Genomic DNA, 26,397 nt, shown 5'->3' with positions numbered 1-26,397 from the left:
ACAGATGCAGACAGCGACCAAGGCAGCTCTGGCATAATGTCAATAACACTTCTATAAATGACTTACAGTTCCTTTACAGTTATTGAGGTAAACATGCCTAAAGTCCCGGGAAAAGGTACAGCATTTCATGAACCGGTACTGGACCTGGAACTGGTTCAAATGTGAACGGTACGCAACCCTAGGAGTGATGTGGAGAACAGCACAAATGAGGATGTGTCAAATGATGCGCACCTGCTTCCCGCTTTCATACTCGGAAAAGTCCTCAGGGAAATTAATCGACTCCTGCAGGACAAACGGGAAAGAACGAGAACGAGTGATTATGAGACATTTGAAGCAATTCTACGGGAAATTAAATTACAGTGTCATTACATGGCAAACGTGTACAAAAGTCTTATGATTTGTTAATGTTTTTGAAAGAGACTCTTCAAGGCTGCATTTATTTGATTAAAAATACAGTAAAAACAGTGAAATATTATTCCAATGTAAATCAGCTGTTTTCTATGTGAATATACAGTAAAGTGTAATTTATTCCTGTGATCAAAGCTGAATGTTCAGCATCATTACTCCAGTCTTCAGTGTCACATGATCCTTCACAAATCATTCTGATATGATGATTTGATGCTCAAGAAACATTTATGATTATTTTTAATGTTGAAAACTGTTGTGCTGGTTCAGATTTTTTCCGGAAACTGTGACACATTTTATCCTTCAGGATTCTTTGATGACTATAAAGTTCTAAAAGAACAGCATTTATTTGAAATAGAATCTTTTGTAACATTATAAACATCTTTACTGTCATTTTTGATACATGGATGAATAAAAGTACTACTTTATTTTCTTTTTTTAATCTTTCCACAAAAATATGAAGCAGCACAACTGTTTTCAACATTAAAAATAATCAGTCATGTGACACTGAAGACTGGAGTAATGATGCTGAAAATTCAGCTTTGATCACAGGAATAAATTACACTTTACTATATATTCACATAGAAAACTGATGATTTACATTGGAATAATATTTCATATTTTTTACTGTATTTTTGATCAAATAAATGCAGCTTTGATCACAGGAATAAATTACACTTTACTATATATTCACATAGAAAACAGATGATTTACATTGGAATAATATTTCATATTTTTTACTGTATTTTTGATCAAATAAATGCAGCTTTGGTGAGCAGAAGAGACTCTTTTAAAAACATTAAAAAAATCTTAATTATTCCAAATTTGATCAGCATCATTAGAGAATAAAAATAAAAAAAAATAAAAAAAATATCTATATTTCACAAACTGAAACACTATCAGTGTAATAAACCCGTGAGAGTTTGCGGAGACTCACTTTCCTGAGTTGGCTGAGCACAAATATGCGTTCTGACGCGGTGGTCATGGGTCTGTAGGACATCTCGAACAAGATGATGCCCAGACTGAACAGATCCACTTTCTACAGAGACACACACACACACACACACACACACACACACACACACACACACACACACACACACACACACACACACACACACACACACACACACACACACACACACACTGTCAGCAATGAAACGCGTCTGAATATCAAATATTAATGGAGTAAAACATGCAGGTTCTTCAGTACCTGGTTGTACGTGGCTTTAGTGTTTCCCTGAACCTCCGGACCAACATAAAGAGCCGTGCCGACCATTCCAGTCATGTTATCTGGGAAACAGCAACACTACAGTTATTGTAGAGTTAACATTAGAGTTACATTTAGAGCAATATTGGAGTTAAATAGAGAATATTTCACCATATAAACTGAATATTAAAGAGCTTGACACTTGACGAACTTAGGAGTGCATTAAAAAACTTTAGCAGTGAAAGAAAAATGTATCAAATAATGTGTTTTTCCTTAGTAACGGGATACAAGGAGACACTTACAAGCTAAACTATTTAATTTATTAGAATACAAAAATTACACTTGGTTTTTAAATATTTCTGCTTTAAACTGTATGTATGCATGCATATATTTATGGACTCCTATTTAATGGTTAAATTAAATGTTAATAATCAAAAAGCATTTAAAGTTTTATTTAAAGTTTAACAAAAAAACACTTTTAGGGCCCAGTAAAATCTGTTGTTGTTATTATTTTCAAAGAATTTTTTTATTTTCTGTTTGAATTTTTCTGGACTCTGATTTAATTGTTAAAATAAATGTTAGCAATAAAAAATATGTCTCATTAATTGAAATGATGAAACTTGTACAGTTATCAGCAATTTATTAAGAGTTTAAATTCCAATTTATTTTCCCTAAATTTTGTGTTTTGCATTTAAATTTTCTGGATTCCATTTGAATGGTTTAATTAAATTTTAATAATCAAAATGCATTTCTAAGCATTTGAATTCACAAAACTGTAACAACTTAATTTATCAATTTGTTTTACAATTAGGCCCTATAAAAAAAAAAAAAGGTATTTTTCAGAAAAGTGCTAAAAGGAAAGAAATTAAGAAATTCTGTGCTGTGTTTTAATTTTTCTGGATTTATGATTTAATAAAGATTTTATATATATATATATAATGTTTTGGCTGAATTAAATGGCAGATATAGTTTAATGTGCAACCAAAATACCTATAATAACCAAAACATTTTTTTAACAAGCCTGAAATACACTGGGACTCTTATTTTGAAATGTCTATGACTTTTGCTCCCAAAGACATCTGACAGTTCGCACACATCTTCACTGTAAAGCTCTTATTATGTGTTTGATGAACAATAACTAAAATGCCAGCATTATTTGTGTTTTGGAGAAGACAGGTGTGAACAGAAGGGAAGGAAACACATGATCCAGTGGTCACAGTACTTGATCAGGTGCTTTTACCTGTTGGATCTTGTTTCGGGACAAACCCTGAGCTGTGTTCCTCCACCTCCAGTTTACCTGCCGCCTGAAACACATGAAGCATGTCACACTCGACTCATTCAAGTTACGTCTGCCAATCAGAAAACAGTACAGACTCATGAATAATGCATGAATGAATGAAACTGATATTGGAGATGGACTGTAACGCATCATTGTCTGATCATGCTGGATCAAAACTGCTACGGCACACATGCACTAAACGCCGCAGAAGACGCATGCAATACCACATTAGCAGGGTGATCCGTGGCCAGGCCGAAGTCTCCGATCTTCACATGATCCTGAGAGTCCAGGAAGATGTTGACAGGCTTCAGGTCTCTGTGGATCATTCCCTGTCAAACATTATATTAGTGTCATTATATGATTTCAGCGGACACACACTCACAGAATCCAGTCAGAAAAATGGAATTTACTGTATAAACACAAAGGAATTTGGCAAGTTTTGTATTAATAAATCAAAAGTAGGGCTGTACACTTATGAAATCACCATATAAATATAACCTGTAAAAAACACTTTTGATTACATTTCAAAAGATTAAATAAATTGTTAATGTTTTATGCCTTCATTTATTTACCACTGTTTTTGATAAAAAAATCTGGATTAAATCATAAAGAAAGAAAAAAGAAAACACACAACACAGAATTTGTGGAAAAGAAAAATATAGGGCCCTATTACTGTAAAAAATCAATTTAAAAAAGTATATATATATATTTTCACTATATATAAATTAAGTTGTTAAAGTTTTATGAATTCAATTCAAACTTTTTTCGAGCCCTATGAAATCTATTTTATTTTGTTTTCCAAATTCAGTTTTTCATTTATAATTTTTCTGGATTCCTTTTTTCTTAAATTTTAATTTTTTTGGACTCTGATTTAATGGTTACATTAATTGTTAGTAATAAAAAAACTTCTAATTTATTGAAATCATTTAACTTATACAATTGAACAATTTATTTAAAAAAATATATAAATTATATATATATATATATATATATATATATATATATATATATATATAATTTATATATTTTTTAAAATAAATTATATATATAGGTTGTTAAATTTTTATTCAATTAATTAGACATTCTTTTTGTTTATTACATTTAATTTCACCTTTAAAATGGAATCCAGAAAAAAAAAAAGGAAAAAAAGAAAAAGAATTTGAGAAAAAATGCAACATTTCATAGGGCCTTAAAAAAATTATTCAGCTTTTTAAAGAAATTGTTCAATTGTATAAGTTTAATGATTTCAATTAATTAGCCTTTTTTTGTATTACTAACGGTTCATTTAACCATTAAATCAGAGTCCAAAAAAAACAAAAAAATGGAAGCGAAAAAAACAGAAGCCAGTAAAATGAAAAAGTAAAAACGGAATTTGGAGGGAAAAAATAGGGCTTAATTTTTATTTATTTAAAATAATATTATATTGAATATTAATTTTCTTTTAAATTTGCAACAATAAAAATTCTATGGCAAAAAAATTTTTTTTGTTAAATTCATATACATTTCATGATTTAAATTAATTAGAAGTGCTTTTTCATTACTAACAGAAAGATAAAAAATAAATAAATAAATAAAAGGTGACGCTGACGCAGCGTGTTGATGGTGTTGATGATGTTCACCTGCTCATGGATGTAAGACAGACCGTCCAGGATCTCCCTGAAGAGCCTCCAGAGGCGACTGATGTCCTGATACAAGCCCTGATCGATCGTGTCTCGCAGCGTGCTTCTCTCACAGTACTCCATCTGAAGAGACACAACACTACAGGTCAACACTGGGGCCATAGGGGTCAGGGGTCACGGGGGCAGGGGTCAAGGGTCACGCACCTGTATGTACAGGTAATGCGCTATCAGGAGGGGTTTCTCCGAGTCCGAGCTCTCTGACGGATCCGCTGCTTTCCGACTGCTGGGTTCCTGCGGAGAAATACATGACAATCAATATAATACACAGATCATGTGATCAATATGATGTGGAACAACAAACAATATAATACACTGATCATGTGATCAATATGATGTGGAACAACAAACAATATAATACACTGATCATGTGATCAATATGATGTGGAACAACTGGATACAAGCATCATGTTCAGGAATCCCAATGTTTCTTCTCTATTATTCAATGTCAGCGGGATGTTCAGATGGGAATAAAGATGAAAGCATTACGGCATGACAGACATCTTGATGTGTATAAATAAAAACTGTCTAGAAAAAAGTATTTGAACACTTAAAATGAGTAAAAGTAAAAAAAAAATCAAAAAAAATCAAAGCAAGTGCATTTATTGTAAAGAAACAAAAGAAGTTTGTTTCATTTAAAATAGTGTTGTCTAAAATAAACCAGTGTTGAAAATGAAGACAAGATGCATTGTTACTTTGTGAAACTACAGATTAATGTTTATAGTTAACCCTTTAACGCCTACTGTATCATATATTGTATTTTTAGGGGGTTTTATGGTACTAAATTATATTTACACTGTATTTATAATCCATTTATTCGCTTTTTGAGCATAGACCTGAAAATTAAATTTCCAGCTTAAACTGTGGTAAATCTTGAACGCTTTAGAGCGACAGACTGAAGTTTGATCTCGTTTCAAAGACAACACTTGGCAGATTATTGCTGAAGTAGAAAAAAGTTTTAAAAAGTGCACTTAAAAAAAGTTACAGAATTTTACGTTCATTGAAATTTGCAAAAATACAATACATTTTTAAATGAAATATACATTTTCAAAAACACTGTGTGAAATTATATATTTTTTTACCCTGATTAGTGAGAGTGTGTTCGGCTGCAGTACCAAACGCTTCCACTAGAGGAAACTCATCTAACGTTCATTTCCAATGCGTCATTTCTGGCCGCGAGGAGCACAAGTGGGACTATTGTTTACAGGACCATTAAACCTGTTCAGATCATGTCCATGATTTTTCTTTGCGTTCACACAGCAAGTGCCAAAACCTTTACCAAGTTTCATACCATTCCAAAAAAGAAAAGAAATTACGTAAAATTTCTCGCCGGGTTCAGACTACACAATATTTTTGCCTGTTACAACAGTCACGGTGTCAGATCATGTAATAATAAATTATTTTGCACCCGAGGGTTTGAGTGCGACTGACCTGTAGGAAACTGTCTCTGCTGGCGTCAGTGTTGTCAAAGATGACGTCGCTCTCAGAGTCGCTGTCAGGAGGACTGTGTGTCGAAACAGAACCAGGTCAGAAACACAAACACTCACTATCAGTGCAAAACACACACGAGGGGCTTTCACACCGGAGAGTTATAGGAGCTCAGTTACAGGATCTCGCCACCAGGACGGTTCCCTGAGGACTAATGCTTCCTCTAGGAACGTTTTCCTGGTTGCGTTCGCACCGCCAGTAGGAACTCTGAAGTGACGTAAGCCGCGCTTGTTGTTGGGACTTTTATTTTGAAGGCGCTGAGAACGCCTGAACACACAGTGCTCACATTCTCCTGTTCATTAGTTTACGATCTGTCTAGTCCTGTCTAATACGTTATTAGATAAAAAACTGTTATAGATAAAGAGTTATTAGCACATGGCGTGTGTTGATGTCCAGTGTTGCTGAGCAGAAATACATAATCTTGTGTTCAACGTTGTGTTAGGTTTTCTCCTCAGTGTAAAGGTTTAGAGGTTCATCTATCATTGTTTTCCATGTTCGTAGAGTTAGCTTATAGAGTAAATATATAGGCTATAATATGTGCGTTTAGCTTTTCTTTAATGGCGGCTGCTGGTGTTTCACGTGCGTTCGGCCAATCAGCGAACACTAACGTCACGGATAGCTCCTATAGCGCTGGTTCAGACTGACTCTGAAGGAGGACTAAATCAGTTCCTCCGAAAGAGTTCCTAGAACTAACATCGTTCCCAGTTCCTGCGGTGCGAACACGCCAACATCCGGGAACTTCCGCCAATAGTTCTAGGAACTATGAAAAGGTTCCTCCGGTGCGAAAGCCTCTATAATGATTGGACGAGCAGAAATCTCACAGGAACGAGTGGCAGAACACGTCCTCTTCATCATCATCATCATCATCATCGTCATCTTCCTCGTCGTCGGCAGCGCTGCATTTAGCGCTGGTTGATCTCTCTAGCGACGTGCTCCACTCCACAGAGCTAGCAAGAGCCGGCGGCGGCGCCTCGTCCTCGATGTTGTCCATCAGACCCAGCTCGTTCCGGCAGGACGGCGCCGCGGGTCGGGAGTGTGTCTCCGGGCTGGTGAACGCCTCAGAGTCGTCACTGCTCAGCGCTCCGGTCCACGCCGTCTCGTGCCGCTCGATCCACGCGTTATAGTAGCGCACGATGTTCTCATGGTTGAGGCGCGACAGCAGCGTGACCTCACCTTTGATCCGCCGGAACTGCTTGCTAGCCGGGTTCACCTGGATCCGCTTCACCGCGTAATAACAGCCGTCCAACTTATTCTGGACCTGAACGGGGAAACACACGAGGCACATGAGCGTTTATAAGCCTGTCGTCGGGTAAACAGAAGCTTTAAGGCAGGGTTCCTCAAACTCTGTCCTGGAGGGCCACTGTCCGGCACAGTTTAGCTCCAACCCTGATCAAACACACCTGAGCAAGCTAATCAATGTCTTCAGGATCACTAGAAACTCACAGCTAGGTGTGTTTGATCAGGGTTGGAGCTAAACTGTGCAGGACAGCGGCCCTCCAGGACAGAGTTTGAGGAACCCTGCCTTAAAGCTTCTGTTTACCCGACGACAGGCTTATAAACGCTCAACGCTGGAAGGTCTCACAGGTTTCCAGCTAAACAACACATTTGAAAGTAAAGAAATCGAGATATAAACATTAGCATTGCCATTTTAGTATTCAGCTGTTATAGCATTAATTATACACTTTTTTTATTGTGCTGTACAATATATATATAATTTTATAGAAATAGATATTTATAGTGATGTATATCACACATTCGTAGTAAATTTTATAGTAAAAAAAAGTGAATATTTATTAAAATGATAAATGCACATACAAATATCAATATTTGTATATGTATAAAAAAAAATATATATATTTTAACATCTTTAACATATCAAATTAATCAAATAATATTTTATACATATTATATAATAAAAAAATTATTATACAAATTATTATTATTAAAGATTTATAATAATCGCAATTCAAAAGTATTTTTACTTTCTATGCAGATGTACACGACTAAACAATCACGCCGATCAATCTGAAAATATTAATTCTTTCCAAACTGAGCTAATCAAATCATCATCTGGTAAAAATGTCGGTAGTTTTTCATTTCACAATATATATATATTACAGAAAAACTAAATATTACAATGCCAGTTTTTCCCAATATCGCACAGCCCTATACTGCCACTGTATTAGTAAATAACTGTGTTATTTCATTTTGATAATATTTTTTCTATTTTTTAATGCAATTTTTTGGGGGGAGATTTTTTATTTTATTTACCTTTAAATGACTAGATTTGATCAATAAATAATAAATAAATAGTAATTTAAGCACATTCCCCACTTTCTTTCAACTTAAATTGTAAATAATTCCTCACACACTCCAGGCCTTTTCCCACACATCTCACAGTAGAATTAGCATCTGCATTAATAACACATCTCTGTCTCCCAAACAGTGTCATAAATGAAAGCATGAGATCCCTGACCTTGATGACAGCGCCGAACGCTCCCTTTCCCAGCAGCTGCAGCTCGGAGAACTCGTTGTAGTACCTGGAGAACTGCTTCTGCACCTCCGTACTGAAGGGGGCGCTGAGGAGGAGGCTGCGCGGGACAACCGTGGACGCGAAGTCAACGCCTGTGTCTGAGGGACGAGAACATGGACATTACCGTGTGACACGTGCTGTGTTGAGGAGAGCCTTCACTGCCTCCAGCTTCATGGACATTATACTTACTTTTTTTGTCCAGAAAGCTTATTTTATTTCATTTGTAACATGTTTTTTCTATTTTTTTAATGCAATTTATTTTGGGAGATTTTTTTTATTTACCTTTAAATTACTAGATTTGATCAATAAATAATAAATAAATAGTAATTTAAGCACATTCCTCACTTTCTTTCAACTTAATTTCAAAATAATTTCATGCATAACCCTTTTAATTCAGCTCTAAATATCTTACATTGTGTGTCTTTGCCGACGTCTTGTGGAAATATAATAATATAAGATGATATTTCATGACTCTAGATGTTCTTATAGCTCTATATGGAGCAAATAAGGTCTGTGTGGAGGACGTGAGCCGAGTCTTCAAAAAACAGAAGACTAGGAAAGCTTCAGGCCCAGACGGCATCTCATCTGCTTGTCTAAAAGCCTGCGCTGACCAACTGGCCCCAGTCTTCACGCAGATCTTCAACAGATCATTGGAGCAGTGTGAAGTTCCCTGCTGCTTCAAACGCTCCACTATCATTCCGGTTCCCAAAAAACCTAAAATCACTGGACTTAATGACTACAGACCTGTCGCTCTCACGTCTGTGGTCATGAAGTCGTTTGAAAGACTGGTGTTGGCCTATCTGAAGGACATCACTGGACCCCTGCTGGATCCCTTTCAGTTTGCTTACAGAGCAAACAGGTCTGTGGATGATGCAGTCAACATGGGACTGCACTATATCCTGCAACATCTTGACAGACCTGGGACTTATGCACGGATCTTATTTGTGGACTTCAGTTCGGCCTTCAATACCATCATCCCTGATCTTCTCACAGCCAAACTGACTCAGCTCTCCATGCCATCCTCAATCTGTCAGTGGATCTCCAGCTTCCTGACAGACCGGCAGCAGCGAGTGAGACTGGGGAAGCTCACATCCAGGACCCTCACCATCAGCACTGGCGCCCCCCAAGGGTCCGTTCTCTCCCCACTGCTCTTCTCCCTGTACACTAATGACTGCACTTCTAAAGACCCCTCTGTCAAGCTCCTGAAATTTGCAGACGACACCACCGTCATCGGTCTCATCCAAAATGGTGACGAGTCTGCTTACAGACTGGGGGTTGAACAGCTGGCTGTCTGGTGCAGCTATAACAACCTTGAGCTGAACACGCTCAAAACAGTGGAGATGATTATGGATTTCAGGAGAAAATCCCCAGCACTCCCCCCTCTCACCATCATGAACAGCACTGTGGAAGCAGTGGAGTCATTCAGGTTCCTGGGCTCTACCATCTCTCAGGACCTGAAGTGGGCAAATCACATTGACTCCATTGTGAAAAAGGCCCAGCAGAGACTGTACTTCCTTCGCCAGCTGAAGAAGTTCAATCTGCCACAGGAGCTGCTGATCCAGTTCTACTCAGCCGTCATTGAGTCTGTTTTAAGCACTTCCATCACTGTCTGGTTTGGTTCAGCTACCAAATCGGACATCAGGAGACTACAACGGACAGTCCGGACTGCAGAGAGGATTATTGGTGCCCCCCTGCCAACCCTCCAGGACCTGTACTCTTCCAGAGTGAGGAAGAGAGCAGGTAAAATCATCACAGACTCCACTCACCCTGGACACCCCCTGTTTGAACTGTTACCGTCAGGACGGCGACACAGATCACTGGACACAAGAACATCCAGGCACAGGAACAGTTTCTTTCCACAGGCCATTTCCCTTCTGAACACTTAACATGCCCCCCAAGGCATATGCCTGCAAGTGCAATACTCCCACTGTCTAGTGCAATATTCTCTAACTCAGGTGATATTTATATTTATATTATTCATACTACTCAAAATACTGTAAATATGTTCATAATCTGTAAATGTTTATTTGGACTAAACCCAAATGTGACCCTACTTTTTTACTTTTATACTATTTTTATTTATTTTTAATATATTTTATTCTTAGAATTTGTATTACTATGTTTCTTGTTGTATTTGTATTAGTATATGTGCACTGGAAGCTTCAGTACCAAGAAAAATTCCTTGTGGGTGCAAGCACACTTGGCAATAAAGCTCATTCTGAAATGAGCTGTTCCTCTGGGTCCTAAAGTCAGTTCTGTTCAGTGTGCATTCAGATACACATGTAGACATTATAAAATAATTTTTTGGTGAAGTTTTAGCATTTTTAGTTAGAATTTTGAGCATTTTTATGTTGTTCTATGTGAAGCATTCCTCACATTCCATTCATTCCTAAGGGGGTCAAATTGAGGGAAGTTTTTTTAATTTCAATCACAAAACTCCTCAAATCTATTATTTGTGTGTGTGTGTGTGTGTGTGTGTGTGTGTGTGTGTGTGTGTGTGTGTGTGTGTGTGTGTGTGTGTGTGTGTGTGTGTGTGTGTGTGTGTGTGTGTGTGTGTGTGTGTATTCGTAGTTCAAGTGCGACAAAAGTCCTGGGGTCTTGGACCTCTCTGATGAACACAAAAAAAAAATGTAAATGAGGGAAGGATGAGTTAAAGGTGTAAAGTGTGTGTGTGTGTGTGTGTGTGTGTGTGCGCTTCACCCTCTGGACTGGACTCCTGACAGGGCAACACACTCCTGGGTGAGGGAGGTCTCAGGAACGGATGATCCAGAAGCTGGTGAGCATGCCAGCGATCAGCATCATTAAGACACACACACCTACAAATATACAGAAATATATAAGCAAATGAATTATCTATAAGCTTTTACTGCACAAACATATTCATAAAAGCAGAGCGTGGTGATATGACACATGCGCTGCGTGTTTCAGAGTGAAGTACACACTGTGTTCATCTACACTCATGATGTGTGTTTCAGCGACTCAGAGAGGCTCAGGTCACAGTAAAGCTTTTATTTAACGTTATTAATATCATTATTATTATTATATAGCCAGCCATACTGATATACAGTATATAATCACAAATGTCTGACCCTACAAACAAGCACAGCAAACCTGGATATTTATTTTTAGATCGTGCAGCTTTACTAAACACTCAATCAGAAAAATGTCAAATTAAAACTTTAAAACAATTTAAAAAAACGAATAATAATAAATAAAAAAACTTAACATAAAATGTTTATTAGTTTATAACTCTGAAAACTGTGAAAATGCAAACGTGTTAAATTATTGAAATATTAACTTCAGGAGGAGTTGTAATGTAAAACAATAATAATTACTAATATTACTATTATCATTTTATAGCTATATGATATATATAAATCACACATTTCTGGCCCTAAAAACAAGCAAACCTGTATTATTAGTATTTTCCCACAGTTTTGAACAATTGCAATTTAATTTTTTCCCACAAAATCATGCAGCCGTACTAAACATTACATCAGAAAAATGCAAAACCAAAATAACAAAATTATTTAATTCATTATCAATTAATTTAAGTAAAATAAAATAATAACTTCAGAGGGAGTTTTACTCTGAATTAGCAATATTAGTATTATTATTATTAAATTCATTTTTTTTAATTACAAGAGTAATATTTCTTTTTTGTTTTAATTTAGGTTTTATTTATTATAATTTTGTTTTATTTATTATAATTTTTATTTTATATCACAGTTTTGAAAAAAAATGCAATTAGATTTTTTTTCCCCCAAAATCGTGCAGTAATGTAATTTCAATCATTTAAAATTATTTAATTAATTAATTGATTAATTATCAATTAATTTAAGTAAAATAAAAACCTGTGAATTATTGAAATATTAACTAGCCGAAGTGAATCTCACTAATCAGTGGACACAGTCACACACACACACCTGTGAATCATGACACAGTCACACACACACACCTGTGAATCATGACACAGTCACACACACACACCTGTGAATCATGACACAGTCACACACACACACACACACACACCTGTGAATCATGACACAGTCACACACACACACCTGTGAATCATGACACAGTCACACACACACACCTGTGAATCATGACAGTCACACACACACACACCTGTGAATCATGACACAGTCACACACACACACACCTGTGAATCATGACAGTCACACACACACACCTGTGAATCATGACACAGTCACACACACCTGTGAATCATGACACAGTCACACACACACACACCTGTGAATCATGACACAGTCACACACACACACCTGTGAATCATGACACAGTCACACACACACACCTGTGAATCATGACACAGTCACACACACACACCTGTGAATCATGACACAGTCACACACACACACACACACCTGTGAATCATGACACAGTCACACACACACACCTGTGAATCATGACACAGTCACACACACACACCTGTGAATCATGACACAGTCACACACACACCTGTGAATCATGACACAGTCACACACACACACACCTGTGAATCATAACACAGTCACACACACCTGTGAATCATGACACAGTCACACACACACACCTGTGAATCATGACACAGTCACACACACACACCTGTGAATCATGACACAGTCACACACACACACACACACCTGTGAATCATGACACAGTCACACACACACACACACACCTGTGAATCATGACACAGTCACACACACACACACACACACCTGTGAATCATGACACAGTCACACACACCTGTGAATCATGACACAGTCACACACACACACACACACACCTGTGAATCATGACACAGTCACACACACACACCTGTGAATCATGACACAGTCACACACACACACCTGTGAATCATGACACAGTCACACACACACACCTGTGAATCATGACACAGTCACACACACCTGTGAATCATGACACAGTCACACACACCTGTGAATCATGACACAGTCACACACACCTGTGAATCATGACACAGTCTCACACACACCTGTGAATCATGACACAGTCACACACACACCTGTGAATCATGACACAGTCACACACACACACCTGTGAATCATGACACAGTCACACACACCTGTGAATCATGACACAGTCACACACACACCTGTGAATCATGACACAGTCACACACACCTGTGAATCATGACACAGTCACACACACCTGTGAATCATGACACAGTCACACACACACCTGTGAATCATGACACAGTCACACACACACCTGTGAATCATGACACAGTCACACACACACCTGTGAATCATGACACAGTCACACACACACCTGTGAATCATGACACAGTCACACACACCTGTGAATCATGACACAGTCACACACACCTGTGAATCATGACACAGTCACACACACACCTGTGAATCATGACACAGTCACACACACACCTGTGAATCATGACACAGTCACACACACACACCTGTGAATCATGACACAGTCACACACACACCTGTGAATCATGACACAGTCACACACACACCTGTGAATCATGACACAGTCACACACACCTGTGAATCATGACACAGTCACACACACCTGTGAATCATGACACAGTCACACACACACACACACACCTGTGAATCATGACACAGTCACACACACCTGTGAATCATGACACAGTCACACACACACACACACCTGTGAATCATGACACAGTCACACACACACCTGTGAATCATGACACAGTCACACACACCTGTGAATCATGACACAGTCACACACACACCTGTGAATCATGACACAGTCACACACACCTGTGAATCATGACACAGTCACACACACACCTGTGAATCATGACACAGTCACACACACCTGTGAATCATGACACAGTCACACACACACACACCTGTGAATCATGACACAGTCACACACACACCTGTGAATCATGACACAGTCACACACACACCTGTGAATCATGACACAGTCACACACACACCTGTGAATCATGACACAGTCACACACACCTGTGAATCATGACACAGTCACACACACCTGTGAATCATGACACAGTCACACACACCTGTGAATCATGACACAGTCACACACACACCTGTGAATCATGACACAGTCACACACACCTGTGAATCATGACACAGTCACACACACCTGTGAATCATGACACAGTCACACACACACCTGTGAATCATGACACAGTCACACACACCTGTGAATCATGACACAGTCACACACACACACCTGTGAATCATGACACAGTCACACACACCTGTGAATCATGACACAGTCACACACACACCTGTGAATCATGACACAGTCACACACACCTGTTGAGGAAGTCGTGCAGGTCGGTGGGCAGCGTCTCCGGCACCGTGACGGGATATTCCTCGACCTCGCGACCCTGAGCGAGCGCTAACATTAGCAGCCCTAGAGCCCACACGTCTCCTTTCTTCCCGGCCCGCGTGGGCATCGCCTCCACACGGAAGCGCACGCGTCCCTGCTGGAAGATGTCGTCGTCACACACGTCAGCGAGGCGTTTGGCCAGACTGTAGTCGGCGAGCCGAACGTCCCCGTGAGCGTCCAGCAGAACACAGGACGGGTTCAGGTGCTTGTGGACCACTGAGTTGCTGTGCAGATACTCGAGCGCAGCCGTTAGCTGGACCGCGTGCCGCCGGAGCTGATCCACCGGTACCGGAGAGCCACTCGAGAGCTTCTGTGCCAGACTCGACCCGGGGACGTGTTCGGCTAGCAGGTCCACCACCAGACAGTCGTCGCGCTCGCTGCAGCTCAGCGCCTGATAGTGCACCAGATTCGGGTGCTTCAGCTTCAGCAGCGAGTTCAGCTCACTCTCCGCACCGTGGATCTGGAGCAGAAGAGTGTGTTTATCATCACCGTAAAAACTTCTGAAGTGTGGAGAAAATCCAGCTTTTAATGTTGTTTATGTGTGTATGTGGTGTTTTTAATCTGCTTTAAGACAAAGCATGTGTAAGTTCATAAGTCGACAGCATTGCTGAGTATTTCCTCCTTAAAACTGCAGTGAACCAAAGACAGTCTCAAACACACGCTTTGAAATCGCTGGTGTTTCTGACGTCACAAACTACCTTGTAACCAATCAGATCAACGTGTGATCGTCAACTGGTGGATCTCTGAGCTGAGTGAGTGAGTGGAGGCGGGGCTCATTTGCATATTCATAGAGCCGCGCATACTAAATGAGGCAAGGGTGTCGAGTTACATTCAAGATGTTTTAAGACATGAAGTTTTTTTTTCAAGGAAAAAATTTTTAAATATGTAATTTTGGTGATCAAAGATGAGTTTTAAGGGGTAAAATGATGGACTACAGGGGCACTTTAAATTTAAATGCATGAAATTAGACAGATAAATTGTGCCAACATATGAATTTCTTTATAAAACTAAAATATTATAATCAGAAAGTCCAATGGTTTAATGTTTGAAAATAAGGATAATAAGGCAGTCATAAATATTATTGTACATTTAAATATTAATTTACTATAAAATAAAAACATATCTATTTAAAAAATAAAACTTTTTTATTATTATTTTACATTACAATAAAATGTATTGTAATGTAATTTTATTGTAATGTAAAATAATAATAAAAAAGTTTTATTTTTTAAATAGACATTTTTTATTTTACAGTAAATTCATATTTGTTTTGTTTTGTATTTTTTTATTTATTATTATTACTATTATTATCATTATAAAACTAACATTTCACATCAGATAGTGAACAAATGCGACGTTTCTGCAGATTTTGCACCTGTTTCTTGCACTTCTCGATCTTCTCCCGCTCCTGGCTGGTGATGAACTTCCCGATGCTCTTGTTCCAGCACAGGATCCACTCGTACACCACGGAGAAGTCTCCCGTGCTGGAGTTAAAGGCGTAATACACACTGCGTCCCAGCCGCTCGCTCTCACCTGAGACAGAGACAACCATCACACATCAACATCAGTCCTGATCAGATGCTGAACGCCGGCTGATGTCCCAGAATGCTCACCGATGCACTTCCCTCTGTGAACTATGACCTCTCCGAGGAAACTGTTGCTGAAGTGAAGCACTTCCTGCTGACGCTGATTCTCCTCGCTGTACGTGTCTCGCCTAGCAGAGAAGAGCAACATGTGTGAGCGGTGGCATCTCACTGTGTGTGTGTGTGTGTGTGTGTGTGTGTGTGTGTGTGTGTGTGTGTGTGTGCTCAGACCTGTGTGTGTGTGTGTGTGTGTGCTCATACCTGTGTGTGTGTGTGTGTGTGTGTGCTCATACCTGTGTGTGTGTGTGTGTGTGTGTGTGTGTGCTCATACCTGTGTGTGTGTGTGTGTGCTCAGACCAGTGTGTGTGTGTGTGTGTGTGTGTGTGTGTGTGTGAGTGTGTGTGTGTGTGTGTGTGTGTGTGTGTGTGTGTGTGTGTGTGTGTGTGTGTGTGTGTGTGTGTGTGTGTGAGAGTGTGTGTGTGTGTGTGAGTGTGTGTAGACCTGTGTGTGTGTGTGTGTGTGTGTGTGTGTGTGTGAGTGTGTGTGTGTGTGTGAGTGTGTGTGTGTGTGTGAGTGTGTGTGTGTGTGTGTGTGTGAGTGTGTGTGTGTGTGTGTGTGTGTGTGTGTGTGTGTGTGTGTGTGTGTGTGTGTGTGTGTGTGAGAGTGTGTGTGTGTGTGTGAGTGTGTGTAGACCTGTGTGTGTGTGTGTGTGTGTGTGTGTGTGTGTGTGTGAGTGTGTGTGTGTGTGTGTGTGTGTGTGTGTGTGTGTGTGTGTGTGTGTGTGTGTGTGTGTGTGTGTGTGTGTGTGAGAGTGTGTGTGTGTGAGAGTGTGTGTAGACCTGTGTGTGTGTGTGTGTGTGTGTGTGTGAGAGTGTGTGTGTGTGTGTGAGTGTGTGTAGACCTGTGTGTGTGTGTGTGTGTGTGTGTGTGTGTGTGTGTGTGTGTGTGTGTGTGTGTGTGAGTGTGTGTGTGTGTGTGTGTGTGTGTGTGTGTGTGTGTGTGTGTGTGTGTGTGTGAGAGTGTGCTCAGACCTGTGTCTGCTGCTTGATGTGGTTCTGCGTCTGTTTGTCAGCACTCTCTTTGCTTCACTGGGATCCACAGGTGACACTGATGATGTGTGTGTTTCTGACACCGGCTGGACCGCGACGTCACTCTCCAAACGCTCCTGACACACACAATCAACATGCTCTTATTATATATTACATATTATATATATATATATATAGGCCTGTCGCAATCACGGGTTCTGTGCTGACTGTTAACTCTAGGAATCGTATATAATGTAATAATATAATAAAATAGGCCCATATGATTTACTTTAATGCAGTGATTAATTAATAATCATTAATTCATATTCAATTATATTAATTATATACTTAATTGATTATATCAAATATGTAAAAAATAATTAGTTACATTTATATAATGAATGTAATTTTACATTAATATTATAATATAATATACATAATTAATTACATAAAATATAATTTACTTCAATGTTGTGAAAAATTAATTAATAATTTATTATATACTTAATATAATATAATACTACTTAAAAAAATATATAAAATTAATTATATAAACCAATTACATTTATAATGATTTAAAAAATATATAATATAATATAATAATAAAATAATAAAAATAGGCCCAAATGATTTACTACTTATAATAAAATTGTATTCAATGTTGTGTGAGAATTAATTAATAGTTAATAATCATTAACTATATACTTAATTAATATAATACTAGTTAAATAAATATATTAAATGAATTATATAAAGTATATAATATAATAATAAAATTTTAGGCCCATATGATTTACTTCAATGCTGTAATTAATTATTATTATTAATTAATATTCAATTCTATAATTAATATATTATAATACTTATTAATTACATACTTAATTGATTATATAAAATATATAAACATAATTACCGGTAGTTAAATTCATATAATAAATTATTTAAAGAAAAAATAATACTATAACATTAATATCATAATATAACAAAATATAATATAATTTAATTCAGTGTTTTTAAAAAAACTGCATGATTATTGAGGTAATCTCATATAACAGCGATTAGATCATATAATCACGCTCAGACATTTCATCAATAATGGCGACAGGTCTAGTTGTTATTCACGAATATTAAAAGACGATTATGAGATGCAACATGTGATTTTCCTCATTAAACTCTTCCTTCCGCTGAAGGAAGTACACAACACACAAGTCTGAAAACTACACATCCACGAGAGAAGAGAGAGAGAGATCTCACCAGCTTGGCCATCTCTTTCCTCCTCTTCTCCTCTCGTCTCTCCTCCTCTCTCCTCTGGATCTCAGCAAGAATCTCGTTTTGCTGTGGAAGAGAAACACTGAGATCAGATTTACTACAGTCACACATAAAGCTGATGCGTGACCATAAACCAAGAGATTCAGCACTGGAACATGCACTTCTTTATAAAACAACAATATTGTTGTCGTATCAATATAAGACACTTAATGTGATTTTATTGTAATGTTATTGATTATCAGATGAGAACAGAATTACAGTTTATCTGAATAATGTAGTTTTAGAGCTGCTTTACAGCGGATCTGATGAAGTTTGCATCATTGATCATTATTATTTTCCTGTTTATGACTGTGAAGATGCACAGAAACAATCTGTGTTGTTCTCGGTATGGAAACTGATGTCAGGGTTCGTACAGAAACTGTAACATGAAATTCCAGGACTTATAAGGACTTTTCAAGCATTACTTGATTTGGTTTTCAAGGACAACAATCAGAGATCTCACTTATCATACAATATCGTTATCTTTCAAATGATAAAAAAGGTAAATAGATAAATAAAATAAAAACATTACAACAAAATGGTACAAAAAAAAAACTGTAACCATTGAAATGACACTATGACAAAGATATCGCTTTCCTTATTCAAACTGATTTTTTTCCTTGAATATATATATATATATATATATATATATATATACATATACATATATACAGTACAAAAGTTTGGACACATTACTATTTTTTATGTTTTTGAAAGAAGTTTCTTCTGCTCATCAAGCCTGCATTTATTTGATCAAAAATACAGAAAAAAAAAAGTTATATTGTGATATATTATTACAACTTAAATGCAGTTCTTTTTAACCTTTTATTCATCAAAAATATTAGGCAGCAGAACTGTGTCCAACACTCACAATCAATCAGAATATTAGAATGATTTCTAAAGGGTCATGTGATAGACTGGATGTCACATGTGACACTGAAGACACTTACTGGAGTAAGGATCCTGAAAATTCAGCTTTGCATCACAGGAATAAATTATTTTTTAAAGTATATTCAAATAGAAAACTATTATTTTAAGTTGTAATAATATTTCACAATATTACTGTTTTTTTCTGTATTTTTGATCAAATAAATGCAGGCTTGATGAGCAGAAGAAACTTCTTTCAAAAACATTAAAAATAATAATGTGTCCAAACTTTTGGCCTGTACTGTATATATAGACGAGAAGAATAAAAGATATATCATATACTTGAATAATTATATGAGCAATACCATAGCTAGGCTAAATGGCTCTATATCAGTATCAGATGGGTGTGAAAAAAATTGTTTTAGCAATAAAAAGAAACACTATTTTCTAATATAGCCTGGCCCTTTTGTCTTCCAATAATCCAAGCACTTTTTCAGAAATATGGCTGTTTTTTACAAGGGTTTTCCAACATTTACATTTCAAAAAGTCAAATTCACTTTAAGCCCTTTGTACAAACTCTGTGATATGTAATACATTGAATATGGTGTGGTGAGACACAAACACAAGCGGATGTGCAGCAGGTAGTGATGATGTGCCACAGGAAGTGATGTACCGTCTGCTCTTCCTGTCTGCGGCGCTGGTCGATCTTGCGCTGCTCCTCCTGAGCGAGTCGTTCCTGCAGACGCCGCTGGTTCTTCAGCATCTCCTCGTGGAACGAGCTCGACGGAGGAGCGTTGTGTTCCGTCAGGAAACCCTGAACTAGATCTGCCAACTCATAGATCATCACCTGAGACAGAGAGGGGGGGGGGGGGGGGGGGAGATGGAGATATGGAGGGGAGGGAGGGAGGGAGAGGGAGAGAGAGAGGGGGGGGGGGGAGAGGGAGAGAGAGAGAGGGAGAGAGAATTGACTTTTTAATTTTAACAAAACTTTATTTTACCTTTCTTAAAAGGTCACCAATAAAATTACAACAAAAAATTTAAATAAAAAATGCAAGTTTCTCGGAAAAAGACAACTGTTCACCCATAATAGTACATCATTTTCCATCAAAACTCCACATTTCTTTAAAACCCTCTATATTATCCATAAAACTATAATATTTATATTCTAAAAATATTCTAGTTCTGACAATGCATTTAAAAAACAAGAGCATCATTATAGACTAATCGTTATTTTAAAATGGTTATATATATATATAAACCCGATAGAAAATTCTAAATTTTACATTTCTTGTTTTTCCCAAATTTCACTCCAAAAATAAAACAAACCTCTGAAAACAAACTCTTCAAAGGAATCAAACAATTCTTTCAAAAAATCTAGTAAAAAATCGTTCCCATCTAAAGAAACAATGAAAAATTGTTTCTCTATAATTACAAATATTGTAATGTCCTTTTCACAAGATGTAAAACAAGTCTCTGATGTCCCCAGAGTGTGTGTGAAGTTTCAGCTCAAAATACCCCACAGATATTTATATAGCATGTTAAAATCGTCAGCAAAAACACACCGTTTTTGTGTCTGTCCCTTAAAATGCAAATGAGCTGCTGCTCCCGGCACAGAGGGCGGAGTTTCAAGAGCTTTCAGGATCTGCGTTTTCGATCTCTTTTTCCGGAAAAAACAAAATACCCCTTACGGCATTGGTCCTGGCTTCTGTTCACACAGGGTGCATCCCGGGACTGATCCCGGTAATGTTACTGGCTCCCCATCCCGGCATCAATCCCGGGATGTGTTTGCGTTCACACAGAAGGCACTCTAGCAATTTTACGGCAATTTCCCGGGATCAACGCACTGTGTGAAAGCGGCTACATTCACTTCTTTTGTCCCTACTTTTATTTTAATATGACCTCTTTTTGAAATCTGGTTCAGTAACTCCATCAGATCTCCCAGAAACACATTCTGCAACATCTTTACCATTTCCTCTCTTTCTTCCTCTTTATTTTCTATTGCAGTGATATTAGTTTTTTCTTTAATTCTGCAGTGTTACTCATTACACAGACAATTAGTGTAGCTTTATCCATCACTTCTTTCAGGATGAGCTCTAACTAAACGTCCTTCTTTGCCACAATTACTACTAGGGGTGGTTAATCTGTCTGATTTCCCGATTCGATTCGATTACGATTATTGAAGTCCCGATTCGATTACAGTCGATTTTCGATTATTAACGATTCTCGATTAGCGATTATTGATTTTCCATTTCACAACAGTAAACGAAAATACACTACAAAGTGATTGCAGTATTAAAAAAAGTCAGCTGCTGAATTACTTAACTCTTTTATTGAGTAACAACAACTCAAAGCACTTTCTGTGTCGTGTAGTTATAACTTCAGAATGATTTGTATGTAGCTTATGTTCTGTAGAACACAGAAATGAATACATCACATTGTGTTGTGACTCATCAAGTTGAACTAAACAATAACAAATAAATGAAAGGCTTATTTCCTTTAGGAAGTAGATCAGAACCAACATATTGTAGAAATTGGACAATTTTCTTCTAGAAAGACAAGGTGTTCAGGTGGAAGAAGACTGCAGGTTGCAGTCGAAACATGTCAAGGTAAAGAAAAAGTTTTTTCTCCACCTGAACACCTTGTCTTTCTAGAAGAAAATTGTCCAATTTAATCATTAAGAAGACAAAATGAACATTTTTGAACAACTTACTGTAGCTTCAATTAGTAACATACAAAGCCACTCTTATACACAACTAAATAATAAAGAGTTATGACTTGAAATGTTTGCTGTATACTACAATCAAAAACAAGAATGTGAATGAACATCTGCAGAGAGCACAGTCAAAATGTAACTTTTTGTGACTGAAATTGCACATATTGCAGTATAACGTACGTATAACAGATCGGTTTACACAGTGTACTGATGTGAAAACTAAACAATACAGAAAGCAGCTCTCATACAAAAATACTAAATAGGTAACAATGAAATTGCCAATTTTACATACGTTAGCTTTTAACGAAGAAGGTGCCGTTCGAATTTGGCGCTCAGCCATCATGAGTCTGTTATGTATGTGCACGACTCTGTTATGTGCGCGCCACAGACTGTCGGCGCACTGCACGTCCGCTTATAGTTCCGCCTTTTGCGTTCCGTCAATATTACGTTATTAGAAAAAATATATCTATATATTTTTTTAGAAAATCGATTTTTTGACATTTGTGAATCGATTCAGAATCGTCCACGTCCGCATCGCGATGCATCGAAGAATCGATTTTTCCCCCAGCCCTAATTACTACACTTCATTGTTTCAGTCGCGACAAAAACCACACAGTCGAACCCGTCAATCATGAATCTGAACTCTTCTACCCTTGTTTCTGCACTATTTTAAACAATAATGTTTATTTTTCTTTTAATTCATCAATAAATCCTGAAAAATGTATCAGTTTTCACAGATATGAAGAAGCACGACTGTTTTCATCACTGATAATAATCATAAATGTTTCTCAAGCATCAAACCATCATATTAGAATGATTTGTGAAGGATCATGTGACACTGAAGACTGGAGTAATGATGCTGAAAATTCAGCTTTGATCACAGGAATAAATTACACTTTACTATATATTCACATAGAAAACTGATGATTTACATTACAATAATATTTCATATTTTTCTACTGTATTTTTGATCAAATAAATGCAGCTTTGGTGAGCAGAAGAGACTTTCAAAAACATTCAAATGTGAGGAATATATTTTATAATTTTGAAATATGATGGAAGAACAAAACACTAAACTCGATTACGGTATTTTATCAGACAAAAGTATTTGGCAAAAGCTACAGGTTTTTAATGCAAAAAATTACATAGAAAAACAAAAAGCTGACAAGAAAAATCATACATTGACTACAACATAATGAGTTATTAATCGTTGGTTCTCTCGTTCATAACTTCTTTGAGAGGCTGGACAAAAATGATGTTGCACATTATGTGATGATTCACTGTGATATTATCACTGATAAACCACCGATCGACTCCAAGCTCAGCGACACAACATCTCTAACACTGGCTGAACGTCACTTGTGGACATTACCATGTTTATATATGATATATGTGTGCATGCGTATTGAAGAAAGCCCCGTATTATGAGCGGATGCATTATAACAGATAAACTCAGAGTCTGACCTCTCCACATCGGGCTCTGGCCAGTTTGTTGAGCTCCGCCTTCAGTTCCTCCAGTTTATCCAGAGAAAGACCTTTAGCGTTCTTCAGCTCCAGCTCTGGAGGCCTGATGATGTCACACGTCACATGACACACACACACACAGACAGAGCATACATCATTTCTCATTAAAACTGAAATAAAAATCAATAACAACTACATAGACATTAAAAGCAAAGGAAATAAAAGTGACAAAGAAAAAACAAAATTACAAAAAATCCCAAAAGAAATGTTCTTAAAAACAGATGGGATGGAAACTATATGGTTATAGAGATTATTATAGCGACGTGTGTAACAATCATTCTGTTCATGAGGGAACTGCACGGAAATGAAAAAGACCAATAAATAAATACATTTGAAATAAAATAAAAATCTAATTAAAACACACAAAAAAAGATTATTTTCTTTTTGCATAATTCATTTAATAAAAATAAAAAAAGAATAAATCTAAATAAAACACTAAATAAGAAGCATTGTTTTATGGTTTATGGCTAGTAGATTACTACAGAAATATCCTTCAAACATTCTTTGTGGATAATTATTCATGTGTATTTGGTTCTACTTTTATCTTCATTTCTATTTTGACTGCATGAAAATATAAAAGGGCAATAAATATTCTTTTAAAAATCGAAATAAATCACTTACTAAAAAAAATAATCATTTATTTGTTCATTATTCATGTGTATTTGGTACCATTTCATCTCTGTGAAAATGTAAAAATTGCCACACACAAAAAAAACATGCATTGTTTTATTTGTTCATTATTCGTGTGTATTTGGTACTATTTTAACTGCATGAAAATTAAAAGTTGCAACAAATAAATATTCTTTTAAAAATCTAAAATAAACCACTTGCTAAAAAAAAACATGCTTTGTTTTATTTGCTGAGCTGCGTGTCATGTGACCATGCGAGTGTCATGTGACCATGCGAGTGTCATGTGATTAAAGTGACACTCACACATCAGGATACGTCTCAGGACACTTGACCTGCAGATCCACCGAGACGAATCGAGTGCCGAGACCCTTCGGCCGCAGCTTCAGGAACACCTCAGGGGGACGTCTGACCTGCAGATGACATCATCAGCACACACGTGTCACTTCCTGCACGCCACACGCCGGGGGGTTCGCAGAGCGGCAAGCTATGACAACCCGGCAAAATAAAAGTCTGGTTTAACTTGAAGAAATTGTGACAGAATTATAATATTGTACAGTAGAATGTTCCTCCAAACAAATTATTAAACCTAGAATATCATCACAATTTTTCTTCTATGTTTTAAATAAATTCTCTTTCTTCTAAATAAATTGTAAATGTTTTATGCCTTCATTTGATCACCACCGATTTTGATAATAAATTTGTATTAAATCATAAACCGAGAAAAAATAAAACATAACATTTCTGAAAAAAAGAAAGCATTCCATATGGCCCTATTATTAAATAAATATTGAAACTTAATTTAGCGATTAAAATTGAATCCAGAATTTATTAATAATAATTTAGTATAAAATTAAATTAAAAAGTCTGGTTTAACTTTAAAAACAATTGTGAGAGAATTAAAATATTATTGTACGGTAGAATGTTCCTCTAAAATCAGTATTAAAATGTATGTATATATATATATATAAAAACAGAATTTGTTATTAAATGAAAGTTGACAACTCGCCAAAATAAAAGTCTGGTTTTACAAAGAAATTGTGACAGAATTAAAATATTATTGTACGGTAGAATGTTCCTCTAGAAGCAGTATTAAAAATTAATACAATTAAAAACACAGAATTTGTTGTTAAATAAAAAGTTGACAACCCGCCAAAATTAAAGTCCGGTTTAACTTGAAGAAATTGTAAAAGAATTAAAATATTATTGTACAGTATAATGTTCCTCTAAAAGCAGTATTAACATTTATTTAATTAAAAACATAGAATTTGGGAAAAATAAAACGAATTTCATAGGGTTTTAAATATATATTTAATTATTTTTGTTAAACTTCTGATAAGCAGTATAAGTTTCATGGTTTCAGTTAATTACATGTTACTGAAACAAAACACATGATACATGTCACAACATTGAGCGAATTACCATATGACACGCCCACATTTTCAAATTTAAGCACTGCAATTGGGCAAGGACGTAGAAAGTGAAATGAACAACTATATTATGACTGTTTGAGGACTTAAAAGCATCATGAACGGAACATGAGCTCTTTTAAACACATTAATGGCATTTCTGAATATAAAATGAATACCTTCCATGGACCTTCCGCTCGTATATCAGTGAAGTCCTCCCCGTATATCGATGACAGCGCCTCGAGCTCGTTCTCCTGTTGAAGAGAGTAATCATTCATCCTGCATGATGAGCTCAGCACTCACACATACTCCTCAACACCATCTCCGATCAAAAGAATGCAGAAAACATCATAAAACTTCTCA

The 26,397-nt window shown here is 36.9% G+C and overlaps 1 protein-coding gene across 2 annotated transcripts in view; it reads right to left on the bottom strand.

Annotated features, from left to right (window-relative positions):
• Positions 1–26,397, bottom strand: part of eif2ak4 (eukaryotic translation initiation factor 2 alpha kinase 4) — a 55,611-nt gene that overhangs the window by 29,134 nt on the left and 80 nt on the right. Inside the window, exons 1-20 of one of the 2 annotated variants that reach the window (XM_082142663.1) lie at positions 26,214–26,397; positions 24,932–25,038; positions 23,939–24,041; positions 20,435–20,608; positions 18,841–18,921; positions 17,590–17,723; positions 16,589–16,689; positions 16,351–16,508; positions 14,900–15,435; positions 11,292–11,407; positions 8,535–8,689; positions 6,880–7,316; positions 6,002–6,074; positions 4,718–4,804; positions 4,514–4,636; positions 3,119–3,223; positions 2,856–2,919; positions 1,619–1,698; positions 1,343–1,444; positions 232–282 (exon numbers count right to left, since the gene is read on the bottom strand). The exon at positions 26,214–26,397 is cut by the window's right edge and continues 80 nt beyond it. In XM_082142663.1, the coding sequence (XP_081998789.1) occupies positions 232–282; positions 1,343–1,444; positions 1,619–1,698; positions 2,856–2,919; positions 3,119–3,223; positions 4,514–4,636; positions 4,718–4,804; positions 6,002–6,074; positions 6,880–7,316; positions 8,535–8,689; positions 11,292–11,407; positions 14,900–15,435; positions 16,351–16,508; positions 16,589–16,689; positions 17,590–17,723; positions 18,841–18,921; positions 20,435–20,608; positions 23,939–24,041; positions 24,932–25,038; positions 26,214–26,312 (2,886 nt within the window). In that variant the 5' untranslated portion in view covers positions 26,313–26,397. The remainder of the gene's footprint in view (positions 1–231; positions 283–1,342; positions 1,445–1,618; positions 1,699–2,855; positions 2,920–3,118; positions 3,224–4,513; positions 4,637–4,717; positions 4,805–6,001; positions 6,075–6,879; positions 7,317–8,534; positions 8,690–11,291; positions 11,408–14,899; positions 15,436–16,350; positions 16,509–16,588; positions 16,690–17,589; positions 17,724–18,840; positions 18,922–20,434; positions 20,609–23,938; positions 24,042–24,931; positions 25,039–26,213) is intronic. The other variant, XM_082142664.1, reaches the window with a different exon arrangement.

This window comes from Leuciscus leuciscus (genome assembly GCF_965113295.1).
Source record: "Leuciscus leuciscus genome assembly, chromosome: 17".
NCBI lineage: Eukaryota > Metazoa > Chordata > Actinopteri > Cypriniformes > Leuciscidae > Leuciscus > Leuciscus leuciscus.
This window is presented reverse-complemented; position numbering and strand designations above follow the sequence as displayed.